The 15,637-nt window shown below is 38.7% G+C and overlaps 1 protein-coding gene across 1 annotated transcript in view; it reads left to right on the top strand.

Moving 5' to 3' along the window:
- Nucleotides 1-13,670, top strand: part of tafa5a (TAFA chemokine like family member 5a) — a 122,899-nt gene extending 109,229 nt beyond the window's left edge. Inside the window, exons 3-4 of the mRNA XM_054624944.1 lie at nt 5,761-5,888; nt 13,608-13,670. Coding sequence (XP_054480919.1) covers nt 5,761-5,888; nt 13,608-13,616 — 137 coding nt within the window. The 3' untranslated portion in view covers nt 13,617-13,670. The remainder of the gene's footprint in view (nt 1-5,760; nt 5,889-13,607) is intronic.
- The last annotated feature ends 1,967 nt before the right edge of the window (nt 13,671-15,637 follow it).

Genomic DNA, 15,637 nt, shown 5'->3' with positions numbered 1-15,637 from the left:
TTTCTCATCTATGTTGTATACTAACTTCCTGCCAGCAATATCTTTCTCTCACACACACAACTTTCTCCTGCCATCTCAGGCTCTGCATGGCATTAGACATAATTTATTAGGCCAAGATGCTGGCTGTTGACATGAGTGTGATCTACCATTTGCTGGGAAGATAAGTGTCCCATGGAGGGTGTAATAATGTTCTCTCCTCTCTACTCCTTATCTCCTGCTGATGAAACCACGGCTGATACCTTCCCATACACATAGTATCAGAACTGTATGTGTGTTTATTTTTGTCCAAGCCTGCCTGTGCTCACTGGTGTGTTAGCGCTTGGCTGCCTGCATGTGTGGGTGCGTGTTTAAGGGATGTTTTTCTTCCACATTGACCTTGAATCTTATAAGTTTCAACACAAGCCACTGCCCTCACACCAGCACAGCAGTGATATGGTCGAATGGTAACAGATAGTGTCACTATGAGAAGATGTTGCTGGGAGATGAGTTTAGCTAGTGATGCAAATCCAAATGTGACGAATAAGGGCTGTGCCTTAACTTGTCTTTACTATTTCTAATTGCTCATACGGTAAATCATAGTAATTGGACCAGTCGCCTTAGAGCAAAAAAGTCCACCATTGTTTACATTTTCACTCACACTATCTGGCTTTAAAGTCCAGAGCATTGTAAACAAACATATCATTGATACAGTGTACAGAGAAATGGTGAGAATCAAGTAGTTTGTAATCTTGCAACAAACAGTGGCTTTACAATCTGCCTTTACAAAAAAGCTTATAACTTTTTTGAGTATGTTTTACAAAATTTGATGTTAACTTTATCTAAGAACCACCAAAGCTGAATATTAAACACTTACTATGCCAAAATGTTGTTAAATACATTACTTTTATTTGTCGCTTGAGCAGTTTTTATAGCCATATTCAGCAATGTAATTAAGCCATCATTAACTTGTTTTAGGAAATACAGAGCATATTGATGGATCGCAAAAAAGTGGATGTTGTTGAAGTTTCTTTGGATTTTGATACTTTTATTTGACTCTGAAACTGGGTCATCGGAATCCTTTGTTACTTCTCTAAATCCACATTAACTACAGCTGACCACATCCGCAACTGAGCAAGCTACAAAGTCTCGAAGCCAACCTTCAAGTCCTCAGGTGATAGTGTTTGATACCTAAAAGGTTGGGTTTCTTTTTAAATAATTAAAATTAAGTGTTATGTTTTACAATGACCAAATCAAGATAGGGTGCTTATAATAGCTTTAGATTAGAAGAGTTGGAAACTGTATTATTTTATAAATGTTTTGGCCTCTTGTGAGCATCGCAATCATCAAATTGTTATGGCTAACATGTGAGCAAACCCTTTCCTATTAACATTAAATAATTCATCTACCACATCTGTGACCGTTAAGGTCTCCACCACAACAACCTGATGCTTCTTTTATCATGGACTTGTTGATGTATACGATATAAATGTAGAAATAGTTGTAACTATAGTAGAACCTTGGATCAGTTGGGTTCAAGGTAAAGCAGACAGACGGTTACTAGGTAAAAGATTAATACCTGAGTCATCACCGATAAAGCATTTTTTTAAGTTCTTTCATTCTAAAATGACATATCTAACACACATGCAGAGTGGAGCACACACACATTATAGTGTTCATTCCCTCATTACTATTATTTACCTGACGCCGCAATACATCTTCATCAGCTGAGGGTCACCCCACTGGATGGTAATTTAGAAGCGAAACAAAAGCGGTAAGTGAATAGAGAAGTGACCTTGCTGACAATGTGATAAATTCACAGTAATGGATTAAATAAGAAAAGGAAGAAAAAAAAATCTTGACAAAACTCGGGCTATTACAGCTGACAGGTTTTTCCCTTTCACCTCAACGAATGGTGTGTTTTCAATATGTCCTCTAATTTTCTTTTCTGCTCTCTTGCTTCCCTTTTCCTTTTACAAAGCCGGCTTGACATCATCTTCCCTACACTACACTTATTGTTGCTGAGTTACAGCTGGTTGTAGATGCAGACTCAGAACACTTTCTTGTCCTTTACATTAACATAAAATGGAAATTTGTCTTTGGCACTTGCATACTTCACACAACACATCAGGACAAACCACACAAAAGATAGATTTGAAATAATAAATTAACATGTGATAAAATGTTAAAGAAAAAAGGTTATTTTAAAAGGAAAAGATGAGGGCCAGGGGAGTCATAACATGGGGGTAAGTGCTTAGAAGAAGAAAAAGTTACAGTGAATTTAATAAAGGATGTCTTGAACTTGACTTGGGACCTAAAGTGTGTAGCATGGTGGCAGCATCTGGGCTGCTATTTCAGAGGACTTGGTGGAGTGTTTTTTTTGCTTGATTACCATATTGTGAAAATGATGAGATAAGAACATGCTTAATCAATATGGTCTAATTTGTAAAATGTATCAACATTGCCCCTCAAGGTGGATTTTCTATTAATTTACTGTTACCAGTGTGCAGCTACCTTTCCCTGCCCTTTGATGTTGATTGGATTGCCCTGTAGGTAGAACCTATCTACATTCATTCTGTTCTTGACACAGAAACGATCCCTGTGAAACGCCCGTAGGGACAAGCTAGTCAGAGAAATATGTTAAGGCGAGGGTATGCTTTAAACAAACACATTTGTCAGAAGTGTTGCCTAACCACATCTGATGGCAAATGCTTTTCATAGTTTTCTCAAATGTCCACACTTGAAGGTAGGTTGAGAGAGAGGGGCGAGACTCAATTGTTGTACAACCTTTCTTTAAAAGCATTCATTTTATTGCAATCCAGTAATACACATGAAAAGTGACGGAAGTTGTGTAAGAAATAAAGAGAGCTTGGGAAAGAAACTAAAATCGCACTTATTCTTTCGCCCCTACCCATGTGGCCTATAGCTTCATGAATTGGGCGCTCTTTCAAACTGTCTTTTTGGGAGTAAACAAACATTGTAAACTCCAAATCTAACGTTGGAAAGGTTGCGAGGGGAGGGGGTTTCAAACACTGTTCGTCTTGAAGCATAGCAAACTCGATGGGGGCCCAACAAATACCTTAATCCAAAGGAACAGATACGGTTTGACATTCATGTCGGACAAATGCTTAGTATTATCATATCCAGAAATGGACAGCCAACAACTGTCTTAACCGGCAAACTTAATGGAGTTCCCAGCAATAACTTTTGAAATCTATCTGTCAAGAACTGGCCGTGGAATGAGGTGATGTACATTAAGCAGAGTGCTCTGTCTAACTTGTGTAGCATGGCTGATATATGAGGAAATAAGTACTGCTGACAACAGTAAATAGTTTTCTGATTTTTTATCTATTTGAAATTGCATTGTTCCGCAAGTGTGACTGTGTCCCTGAAGTGAAAATATTAAAGTCACACATGTTAGATTGTTTTTTTGCAGCTATCCTTGAGGCGAACTACAGTAACGCCAAGTAATTCAACCTCCAGTAGCATGTCAGCAGAATGCACTCAACAATAATAATGCTTTACATTGGTGTCAATTTCAAGCTCACTCTTTATTGTGCTGACACAGTGTTCATAGTACTTTCAATATTTAATAAAGTAGTGCTTGAGAAGGTATACATATTTCATGGTTTGATTGATATATATATATTGTTTATGGTGAACAGATATTAGCATTTGGTACAGCGCTCAATGATGATCTATATTTGAGGTTATGACAGCTACTGAAGGTGCCCTGAGAGCAAATTTATAGATATGGAACAGAGCACAATTGCTACATGTTTTATAAGAAAGCCAGCATCCCATGGACGTCATGGCAAAGACAATATGATGTATGTATGCCCTGTAATTCATACTGGGTTTCAATGTTATCCATTACAGAATCCAATTCCCATCCATAAATGCATACGAATATGATCATAAATGTATATCTGTCTTCCTCTATCTTGCCCATATTCTGTAATGGTCAAGAATGTTATCTTGATGCTTGATGCTTATTCTTTACTTTGTCTTCATCCTCCCTCTCTTTCTCTATCCCAGTTCATCTCTTTTCCTTTTCTGTCTTTCTGATATGCATATTCAGGTGGTCATGTTTTTTTATACCAGTGATTGGGAGCGAACCCCAGACACAAGGCAGTGATTAGACACCTTTTCGAAAGAGGGGTTTCTTATTGCACCAAAAAGCACTTCATTACACCACATACATAATGACCCTTAAATACCCTTTTTATTTTTTGTCTTTTTTCCCTAACAGCCATTATTTTTCCTAAATTAGCTTTTTTATAGAGCAAAATAATAATGTTTCTTTACAATGAAATCTCCACAGGGTACCTTCGATGTTTTGTACGTGGCAAGAAAGATTGTTTTTCATATTTTATTCTGTCTAGTGTTGATATTTTATTTTAGAGGCACAAATTCAATGTAAATGTATGATCCTTTGACGTCTTTTTTTCAAATGCTCATTGATGATTCATTCTGGCCCTCACATTTCATCTCACTGCAGAAACAGGTAACTGCATAAATTATGTTAGCTAAGCAGAATCAAAGAGCTTACTGTTTGGCACATACGCTCAACAATAACAAAGAACAAATATATAAAAGCCAGATATATTTAGCTTGGCCATGTGTTCTAACAAACACAAGTTAGCATTCACAAGTGGAAGTAAGAGGTATTTTCATTGTCCTTGCACTAGCAGAACTACTGATTTGTTCGAATGCTTTTTCAATGGGGCAAGGGTCTATAAGAACAGAGCAAAGCTCAGTGCACAAACCCATTGCTGTTTGTTGAGAAAAAGCTCATGCTCAAATACAAAATAGAAATCGCATGCTAGTGTGAATCCTCCTAACACCAACAACAGAAGTTGGTAATGATGCTAAAACCCAAAATGAGGTACAGGTTTTCCAACATAAGAATACAAAATAAATGTATGTATTGTATTTAGAGATTGCATTGCAGCTCCAACATCACTTTTCTCAAACTTAAAAAACCCAGATTTAATGACACTATATTTATCTTTGTTACCGTTATGTCCCAGTCTATGAGTGAAGCCTACAGTACAAATGAGCAATTCAATACAATCAAGCTTGGGCTTGTTGTATGAAGTTTAGAAACTGAAATACAGCAGTGCAGACTGAGACAAGTTAGTACTAAAAAAATTAAAATCTAAAACATCTTACAACAAACCCTTTTAGAATGCATTAAATGTCAGATCTTTAAATCTGCATATGAAATAGGAGTATTTTTTGTTCCTTGCAGTAGAAGCAAGGAAATATTTCATCTTGTTTAGAAAATGTTGCAGAATGCAAGAAGGGCTGTAAACTAGCTAAATATCATTCTTGATGTTTGATTTTATTTACCTGTCTGATCGAAGTTCTCTCCAACTCTCTCAATCTCTCTCCATCTGCCTGATTCTCTCCATCGTTCCCTCATCTCTCCCTGTCATCCCCTGCTCCCATATCTCTCAATTGTCTCTTTGCTTCATTGCTCTTCATCTACCTCCATTCCTCATCTTTCTTCCAATCTTACCCTCTCCATCTCTCCATATTTTCACTCAATTTAAATGTATTTCAACATCTTTCACAAATCACCCCTTTTCCATCATTTTCCTTCCTGTTAAATCTTTGCCCATATCTGTCTTACTCCATCTGTCGTCCCTCAACCCACTCTCTCTATTTTAATCGTTACATCTCCATATCAAACTCTCTCACTTCTCTTCATCTGTTTATTCCTGTTATTTGTCTCACCTCTTTAATTGCTCTTTCTCTCTTTTCCTGTATTCTCTGCAGCTGGTATTGTTCGGAAAAAGCAGTGGTGTGAGATGGTGCCATGTTTGGAGGACGAAGGCTGTGACCTGTTAGTCAATAAATCTGGCTGGACTTGTACACAGCCTGGAGGCCGAGTCAAAACCACCACGGTGAGTTCTCTTTTAGCCCCCAGGTTACACAAACCACTCTCAAACCAGTAGATGTGTGCACAATGTGTGGACTTAATGCACCAGTGGCTCTGAGAACAACATGACCATGAGAGCTGAAAATAAAACATTTGCATAGAAAATCAATTGTGGTGTAAATCAAAAAGTAAGGACGCATTTAATGCTGTTTCTTTTACTGAGCGAACAGTTTTGCTTGCCAAATATTACTGTTTAGAGGGCATTTTAACAAACTGAATCATGTTACAGGGTTATAAACACTTTTTAATATTGGCTCCCATAAGAAGCTCTGCAAAAAATGTTGGGAAATGAAACACTTTCCAGCATATAAATGCTAAAATAATATACATTCTATATTTGCTGTTGTTTATTTATTTTTCAAACTGACGAGATGATGTACCTTTTGATAGATAAAAGAAACCCAGTCTGCATTTTACAATTGAATATATACAATTATGAGCAATAAAAGGCACCTTAACTTAAATCAATACACTCATGGCTTTTGCTGGTACAGCCTCACTTGGTCATGTATGACCAGTATATAATGGTGGCTTATTCTAGCTAATGCTAGCAATATTTAGATAGATATTGCTGTGCTGTCACTGTGTCAAGTTCCTGACTACTGATTATCACCTTTTAAAGTTGATGTGGCCTTGCCTATTTACACATAGCAGAGCAGACACAGAGTACATTAGCATTCATTTGGATTAATGTTCCTGACCACCCGACGGATGGAAGTCCAATATTCACTGCCTTTTTTGCTGTTTTTGTCCCCACAGAATCCCAGGGAAAATATGGCTGTTTAGCTGCTTAATGTTTTGCTATGAACACAAGCTTGAAGCAAACGTTTCTGTCTGCTGTTTTTTTTTCACCGAAAAGTTGTGGGTCGTAAACCTGAAATGCTAATATTCTCCAGTGAACTGAGGGGAACTACAGAGTCACTAAGTGTATCACCTTATATGTAGACATTTGACCCTTCGGTAATATGAAAGTATTGGCTAGTGCAGCTCTTAAAAAAACCTCCTCAGGAGATTCAAGGGTAATTTAAGAAAATTGAATGTTCATTATTTTTGACTGCAGAATTTGAGCCTCGTCGCCAACTGTTGCCATATTACTGCACTTTGGAACAGCTTGCACATTGTTGGATCACAACTGCATCGATAATAGGCTGAAAATAAGTAAAGCATTCACTTTAAAATGCCTTGAAAATGTTCCTTCCCCGCCCTCCTTGTCTTCAGCTTGTCTCCAGAAACTGTACGCGGTTTGTTTACTTCCTCGTCACCCGCAATTAGCTTGAATTAGGGACGTTCTTAATGTTAATGATGGCAGCAGATGGGAAACCACCACTTGTATTTGCTAAGATGACGCCCATTCAATTCATCCGCCCGTCCTTCAAACCCTGTCTCCAGCTCTCCAAGCCTCATCCTCTCCACTTCAACCACAGCTTAAACTCACTCACACACTTTCCCACATCCCAGGCCTTACATCCTCCCACTGCTTTGTAAAATTCTGTTGCTCTTCAGCCTGTATGCGCATTCTTTACTGTAGCAATTAAAGAGGTCTCAGTTAAGAAACATGTTACACAACACACGACTACACAAACACTCACAACACAGCTGCCCTATCTGTGAATGTCAATGGGTGAACACTGAGGACCGGTAGGGCATCATTAATGCATCTGTCATGATTTAGTCATCAGCTTTGTTTATGCCTTCCTGCTTAAAGAAAAACACATACATACACGCAAACACATAGCAGATATACACCCTGAATGCTGAACCCAGATGATATAGTTTGTTATCAGCAGCTGCCTCTGTGCTCTTGACGTGTTGTGGGTCTCTCAGCGGACACCAACCTGAATATACCTGGGTGTGGAGACTGAGGTGACAGTCATGACATGTTCCACATAAAATGTAATTTGTTATCTGGGCAGGCAGATAGCCCCCCCCCCCCCACACCCCCCACACACACACACACACACACACACAAATAAACACTCATAGGCAACATATAGCTGGATCCATTTGTTATGTTTGACAGATTTAAGAGCTAGTGTGTGTGTGTCGGAGGGGGGGTTGAATATGCAAATACGGTGGTGACTGTTTATTTTTAGGCTAATAAATGAGATGCATGTGCATTCTTACGTGTGATCTAACATGCTCCTACTGATGTTTTCAACTGCTTGTTAATTCGAAAGTTTTGAATATGTGTCCCTGCTTTCACACAAAGGTGGCCCTGTAAGCCTTGGCTTACATGCATATTTCAAATATTGCTTTGGACGTCAGTCAATGTGCCTCACATCGGCTTATGCTGACAATATGTGATATGTGACAGGTATTTCTTGCTTGCTTCATTGGCTACTTTAAGCTTGGTGACAGCTAGTCAAATATCTGGACAGCTATTAGCACTCATCTGTGCCTGTGTGTGTGTGTGTGTGTGTGTGTGTGTGTGTGTGTGTGTGTGTGCGTGTGCGTGTGTGCGTGCGTGTGTGTTTAAGCAGCTTTCACTGTCAAGGATTCTAATAACTTGCAACAAGCAGACTCGGGGTCATTGTTTAAAATTCTTCTAAAAATATTCATTTATGTGATGGATGAACTGACCTCATATAATGCTCCCTTTAATCTTGAGGATGAGGAAAGTCTTGAAGATTTCACTTCCCAATCATGCGTGTAACCTACAATTGCTTGAAATGCATTAAAGGTTAAGGCTGATTCTCCAAAGTAAAAATTACGTAAACCTCTTGTTATCTGCTGACCCAAGGGAGAATGACGGGCAAAAACAAAACAAACAATTTACTCCTCAGCCTCCCTCTGGTAAACTTTGAACAAATGGCCCCTTCCCTAAGGCTTTTCAAGGTTAAACCCAAACTGCAGCCGCCCCAATATCGCCTAAGGATGACTGCTGGCTTTGCACAGTCCAGTGAGCATGTCCGACCTGTCTGTCAGGTGTTTGTGCGAAAACATCAATGCAGACAAACAGACATGTCCCTCAGGGCATTTGACTAAGCCAAGTCAATCTGACTCAGCCCCATAAAGGGCTATTTTGGACAAATGTCAGGAGGCGGTTTGCGTGTATTGGTCAAATGTTGGAGAATTTGTGTTTTCTCTGTCAAACACAGAGATTGTTGTTCAGGATGACACCGCTGACCTCTTCTCTACCTTTAGTCTGCTAGTATGAGTTGCAAGGCAGATTAGATGTTTGCTGTGCTTTTTCCCTCAACCTCTCAGCGGCCACCATTTCATGTGCTTCTGTTTAAAAATAACTTCATTGCATACTTGTTTTCGCTCTGCTTGACTCCATTTCAGTCTTTTTCACTTTCACCCGCTATCTTTTTTTTTACATTATCTCCCACCACATCTCTCACTTTTTCTCTCTGTGTCCATGCATTCATCTTAGTCTGACCCTGCTTTGCAGACTACATGTTGTTCCTGTCAATAAAACACAATATGGATTCTTCTAGGGACGGCTCCAGAAGAAACATATGAAGATTGATATGTACATTGCTTATTGTTGACACTGACGTTTTGAGTGAGGTTACTTTTATTAGCAGTGCACACACGCACAACTGCAGTTGAAAAGGACACATATCATACAGAGGTGCACTTGTGAAGCCATAGCACATCATTTATTTCAGTATCAAGAGTCTTGCCAATACAGTGACAAGTTTCTCCTCTAAATGATTGACCTAACAGAAAATTGAATTCCTCAGATGAACCATATCAAGCTCTAAGACTATAAATGAGCTCCTTGGGTTCACTTAACTGTATTAATGAAACAATAAAATGCAAGTGGACACTCAACTGCATGTCCATCAGTAACCACTTTATTTTATTTTCTTGTTTTACCTGAGTACATAAAAGCAAATGTCTGCCAAGAAGCATGCTTTATAGCAACCGTTATGGGCATAAAAATGATAAATAATCAGTAGCCCGGAGAGATCTGTCAAAACATAACAAATCCTCCTCTGTCGTTCTCCCATAGGTTTCTTCCTTTTTTCTCCCTGTTAAAGGGTTTTTTTAGGGGAGTTTTTCCTGTGCCGATGTGAGGGAAGGACAGAGGATGTCGCATGTGCACAGATTGTAAAGCCCTCTGAGGCAAATTTGTAATTTGTGATTCTGGGCTATACAAAATAAACTGAATTGAATTGAATTGAATTTAAACATTCTGCCAATTTTCACTAAACCCCGCCCCTGAATAGCGATTATCCAGCCATGGCCTACGGTGTTCAAGCTGCAAAACAATTTGTAGTGCAAACAAAATACTGTGCTGTTTTATAACCTACAGTGTTATGACAATATTACAATGTTGAATAAACTAACACGCTAGTGTTTTGGTAATAGTCCCAGCGTCCTAATGATATGTATATAATAATAATATGCCATACCATTGAAAGCTGATCCGCAATAGATCACCATATAGAGAAACTATTTTACACAGCAACCAGGGGTTAATTCCCACTCCCAATATACTTTCCTCCCTCCATGAGACTAAATGATTTGAATTTACATTTTATCACACAGTTACCACAGTCAAATGCGGCCTTTGCTGCCTTTCCAAGCGCTCTCTTTTGGCAAAGCGATGTGTAGTCTCAGCAGTCATCTCCTATACCTCCTTCTCTCAGTGAAAGGCTTACCGCCGTCTCTCTCCAGAGAGGAGGAAGCTCTGCATTGTGCCCTCCACCATTTTAGACTGGCAGATGAAACGGCGCAAGGAGCTATCTCTCTCTGCATGTACCGACGCGGGGAGCTCGGCGAGAAAGAGGCAGAGTGAGTGCGCCATTAGAGGGAAAAACGAAATCACCTCGGGTTATCTGGCGGCTTTTGTGACAGCCCGATAAGACGAACAATTTAAAAGAGAGACAGAAAAGCAGTGTGAGGGAAGTAGAAAGCAGTGTGAGTGAAAGACAGAGAAAGAGATTTTGGCCAGTCAGACGTACAGCATCGTAAAACATTATTTAAGTCAGTAGCTCTTTCACTGCTTGTTAAGTATGTTCAAAAGTGGGTTTTTTTCTCTCAATAAGTTATAATTGCACAAACTCCAACTGCAGGAAAAAATTGTCAAGATTATTTTTCCATTACTGCAATGCTGTATACACATGCTATAGCCAATGTTTTCAATTGATAAATACACAGCAAAAAGAAGAATATTTTTTATCTTGAGATGCATACTCTGAACTGTACACTTGTAATGATACAACACACAGTTGACATTGTAGGAAACAATGACTCAAAATGTAGAAAACCGAGACAATTATAATTACTAAAGATTCTTTAATGTGAGACTAGGTCTTAATCATACGTTCTATTAGGTCAGTCCTGATTGGGGTATTAAGGCTGTTAACAGAGTGCTATGAACAGAATTGGCACCTCGGGAGAAAAGACTGTGATTACTCTAATCAAAGCTTTTTTGGAGAGGAGAAAGATATAAGGAAAAGGAAACAGTTTGAGCATGACTATAATGTTTGATACTGTGAGCTTATGTGTCAAGTATATTTTATACACTCTGGAGGTTATCTGTGAGTGGAGGAGGGCAAGATTCAACATACAGACATGCTCTTTGCGCATTGCTGTGTATTTGTGTGGAAATAAAGGCTGTTTTCATCCTCACACAAACACAAACATTTTCTACAAAGGTTCCAGTTTACAAACGACATTACCGGAGCCAGTCTGTGTCTCCCTGTGAGATTATAGAGCAGGGATTCTCAACATGTTTTGCCCAGTGGCCACTTTTGCAAAATAACAGGAGGCCAGTGGCCAGTTGGTAAAAAAGTAATAGTGATTTGGGGCTTAGCCTGTACTTCTGTGGGGTTTCTGGGGGGTCCTCCCCAGGTACTTTAAAAAGATAAATAAACTAACTCTATATAGATGTTTTTTGTGCAGTCTAGCACCGTTTTTTTTAATCAAAGTACAAATAAATTGTGAATCAATTTACTTTAATTGTTCATATTGTACCCTGCCTTTACCCCGGGTCAGCTGGGATTGGCCCCAGCCCCCCATGACCCTGAAAAGTACTTTTGTATTTATGCATTTCTAACTCTGTTAGTTACGAAATGTTGGTAGTTTTATATTTATGCATTTATAACTCTGCTAGTGACGAAACGTTGGTAAAGAATACAAAAGGTCTTTCAATTGGTGTTTGTAAATAAGTGCCTCCCTTCAGTATCTCCTAGTCCTCCTCCGTTCACTTCCTTTTTGTTTCTTCATCTCTTCCTCTCCGTCTCTCTGCGGATCTGGTTCAGGCTGGACCTGATGGAATCCCACAAAGCCACCCCATCGCAGCACTCTCCCACCCCTGGTTCTGGGTCGGTACCGGCCTCAGTAATTGATCCCTCTGGGCCCTCCAGGCACATCCAACAGTGGTTTGAACAGAATTACCGCTAAGAAGAAAGCTGCTTGGCCACCCCAGACAGGCCAAGGGAGAAGAAAAAGAGACCCTGTGCTGCTAACCATTAGCCTTGTCTGCCAGCTTCTTTCTTGAGGGAGCCAATTCAGCACATTGTCTCGACTTAGAAAATACCAACTCCTCCATTTTGGGAAGCTGGGCCTGTTAGAAAGAGAGGAGGAAAGACAGCTAAAACAAGAGAGTCTGCCTTTTTAGTTTCTTATCAACAGCCTAAGAGATCATGGGATTAATCTGCTAAGCGAGCAGCGTTTCTTAAACCCAAAATCTCTGCTAGCCAATGAAAGAAAGTGGCCCAGTGTCAGAATTTCAGCCATTTCCATGTGGCCAAAAAAGGTAATTGATTTCATAAAGCAGGAAGTTATTACTGGCTTGTGCACTGCAAGCAGCGCCCAGTTAGCAGAGCTAAAGGTTTCTTCCAACAAACAGGCAACAAATGCACATGTGCACACTTACACACAAGTTAATACAGAATTTGGTTGCTGCTGAAAGCCACGTATCTCCAAAATGTTTACATACAGTATGTATTACGTTTACCATGTTGCCCATGGTTGTTTAGCATGTTGGCATGCTAACAATTGCTTTTTAGCACTAAACACAAAGTACAATTGAGGTTGATGGGAATGTCATTTTGCATGTATTTGGTCATAGTATAGACAAATTAAACACTTAACCTCGTGAAAATGGCTAGGAAAAGCCAGGGGCTCACCAAAGTTGTTAAGATTCCTCATCTTGAAATCATGAATGTGCCAATCCATTCAATAGTTGAGATATAGTTAAGTCTGGAACAAAGCGGTGGACCGACCATTATAGTTCGCAGGAGAACATTAAGCTTAAATAAGGCAAACTCATAAAGGGTTAATATGCTTAACCATTAGCAGTATGAGAAAATATTTTAAATTGACATTAAAATATTGAAGTATGAATTAATTAATTATTTATTTTACTGACATATTATTTTATTGTATTGCTTAACAAATCATTGGTCTCTTTGTTTTTTGTTTCCATGTGGGCTACTATTTTACAGAATCAGACTCGGTTTAACTCCCACACTTCTATATTTAATATTCACAAAACAGTTACCTTGAGACACACTAGCACCGAACAGCTCATCGGGTTTGAACAAAGCCAAGCAGGCACATTTTAAAGACCCTTTTAGCGATACAAATTGATAATGGTGGTGGTGCTAAAGATGGTGCTGTGACTGTGTCTAAATCAAGAAAAAAATGAATAAAAAATAAAATACTGCATCCTTATTTGAGCTTGATAACCATACCACCTTCCCCTTTCCCTTTCTCCCCCTAGGCTCTATGACGCGACAAGAGTCCCCCTCGACACTCTTGCACTATGGAGAGCATTGATGACCCCTTGACAGACAGCCGCAAACCATCTGCCAACAGCACCCTTTCATCACCACCACCAACATCACAACAACACCTAAACCCTGGTCCAGCAAAGGCAGGAATCAACACAAGCAGCTTCAGAGCATCAAGAGCCTCATGGAGGCAGCAAGGTAAAACAGAAAGCCCCTTTCCCTGTAAAACTTTGATTTGTGATTCTTTGTGAAAAGGGAGATTATGCATATCATAGTTTTGTTATGCATAGCCAAATGTATAGCTTAAAATAAAGTTATTTGATTTAAAAAAAATACTAAAAGCACATACACAATTTGTCCAAAATGTTCCATATGTGTGGGTGTTGGTTAAGTGGGTAGAGGCAGAGAAGGACATGGCCATATACATTTATATAATGAAGATTTTATTACAGAACACCAGCATTTACAGATATACTGGTGTCATTTGAGTAGCAAAAACAATCTTTAATTAAAATGAAGGATTTTGAAAATGGTAGTTAACTAAATATAAAAAACTTAACTGATTATACATAGTAAACTATTATTGTGAAACATTCAAAATAAATATATTTCAGAGAGAATTTGAGATTGCAGGTGTTTTTCTGTTAGCAGCTGTAGTATCTTGGATTTGTTATGTAACAACAGCAACAATGTAATAAATCAGACTGTGATAGCGACATGGTGGTTAAATACATATTAGCTGATCAGAGGTATAGATTAATGTCAGATTCTCACCTGGCACACACTGGACATTTGATTAGGATATACTGTTCATGGCATCAAAATATTCAAAGCACAGCACTTTAAAAGCACTTTATTACATATAACTTGTATATGTATAGTATAGTATAGTATATTTGGACTGTATCTATTTATGTACTGGACTGTTTTTCCCTGTCAATTTTAAACTTGTTAAAAGCAAGAAAGATTTTTGTGGTTTACAAAAAAAAAGAGGGTAATTAAGTTTTGTCCCTCTGGTAGTTTTTTATTTTTCAGGATCTGATGAAAATAATTACAACCACTATTCTAGATGTATTAGTCCACAAACACATCATCCTCCCGCTTTAGCAGAACATGCAAACAGGAATCACAGACCAACATTCAAGGACACACATAAATCCAGATACAATTTAAACAATTGTGATGTCTTTATTTGGCTCACTCATTTTTCCATAGGCTCGCCAGGTCCCAAGTGTGTGCTTATCCACAGAAAATCCATGTGTGCAGCAATACCAGTAAAACCCAGCAATTTTTCCTCTGCTTTATTGGTATGCCTTGTATATTGTCTTTAAAGTATTGTGGCAGATGGCGCCAGACAGATATTAATGCATGTGATTGGGAAACAGAGAGTAGCCATGTAGTTAATTTAGCGAGCAGTGCAATAAAAGGGATGAGGCCAAAATCATAAAAATGCCCGGTCTCATAGAGTTTCTAAAAACCAGGCTCTTCTCTCGGTCAATATTGTCAGCATTTATGATTCGATTTCTAGAAATAAATCTGCTTTTCATGCCAGACAACAAGTCTTCAGTAGATTTCAAAGTATAAATAGACAGAGGGGGAATACATGCTGTGAACTTGGATCCTCTCACAACGCATTATATAGAAGATTATAGTCTATTTACTAACAGAGTTATCTAAGATTAGATTGAAACATTTGATCCCATAATGTGCTGTATAAAGGGCAACAATACCATATCCTCTGCAATCATCTGATTCCATGCAATGGGATGCAATACAGTAGCTTTGTGCATGAACAGATATAATCTCCACATTACAGTGCATTGAGGAACCATTACAGTTGTTTGAATCTAAAACAAATCAGTGACATTTTGTTATTCCTTTCTGGTAGCAGTGTGATGTTAAATCTGTTCTAATTTTCCCTCTTGAGCATTAAAGTTCTGATCATATTGTAGAATGCAGATAGTGAAATGTGTTTGCTTTGATGTTCTGAAGAAATGCAGTATGAAAGGGTTGATAATGA

This window comes from Anoplopoma fimbria, chromosome 23 (genome assembly GCF_027596085.1).
Source record: "Anoplopoma fimbria isolate UVic2021 breed Golden Eagle Sablefish chromosome 23, Afim_UVic_2022, whole genome shotgun sequence".
NCBI classification, from domain to species: Eukaryota; Metazoa; Chordata; class Actinopteri; order Perciformes; family Anoplopomatidae; genus Anoplopoma; species Anoplopoma fimbria.
Note: the sequence above shows the minus strand (reverse complement) of the source record. Positions and strands in the feature narration are given on the sequence as shown.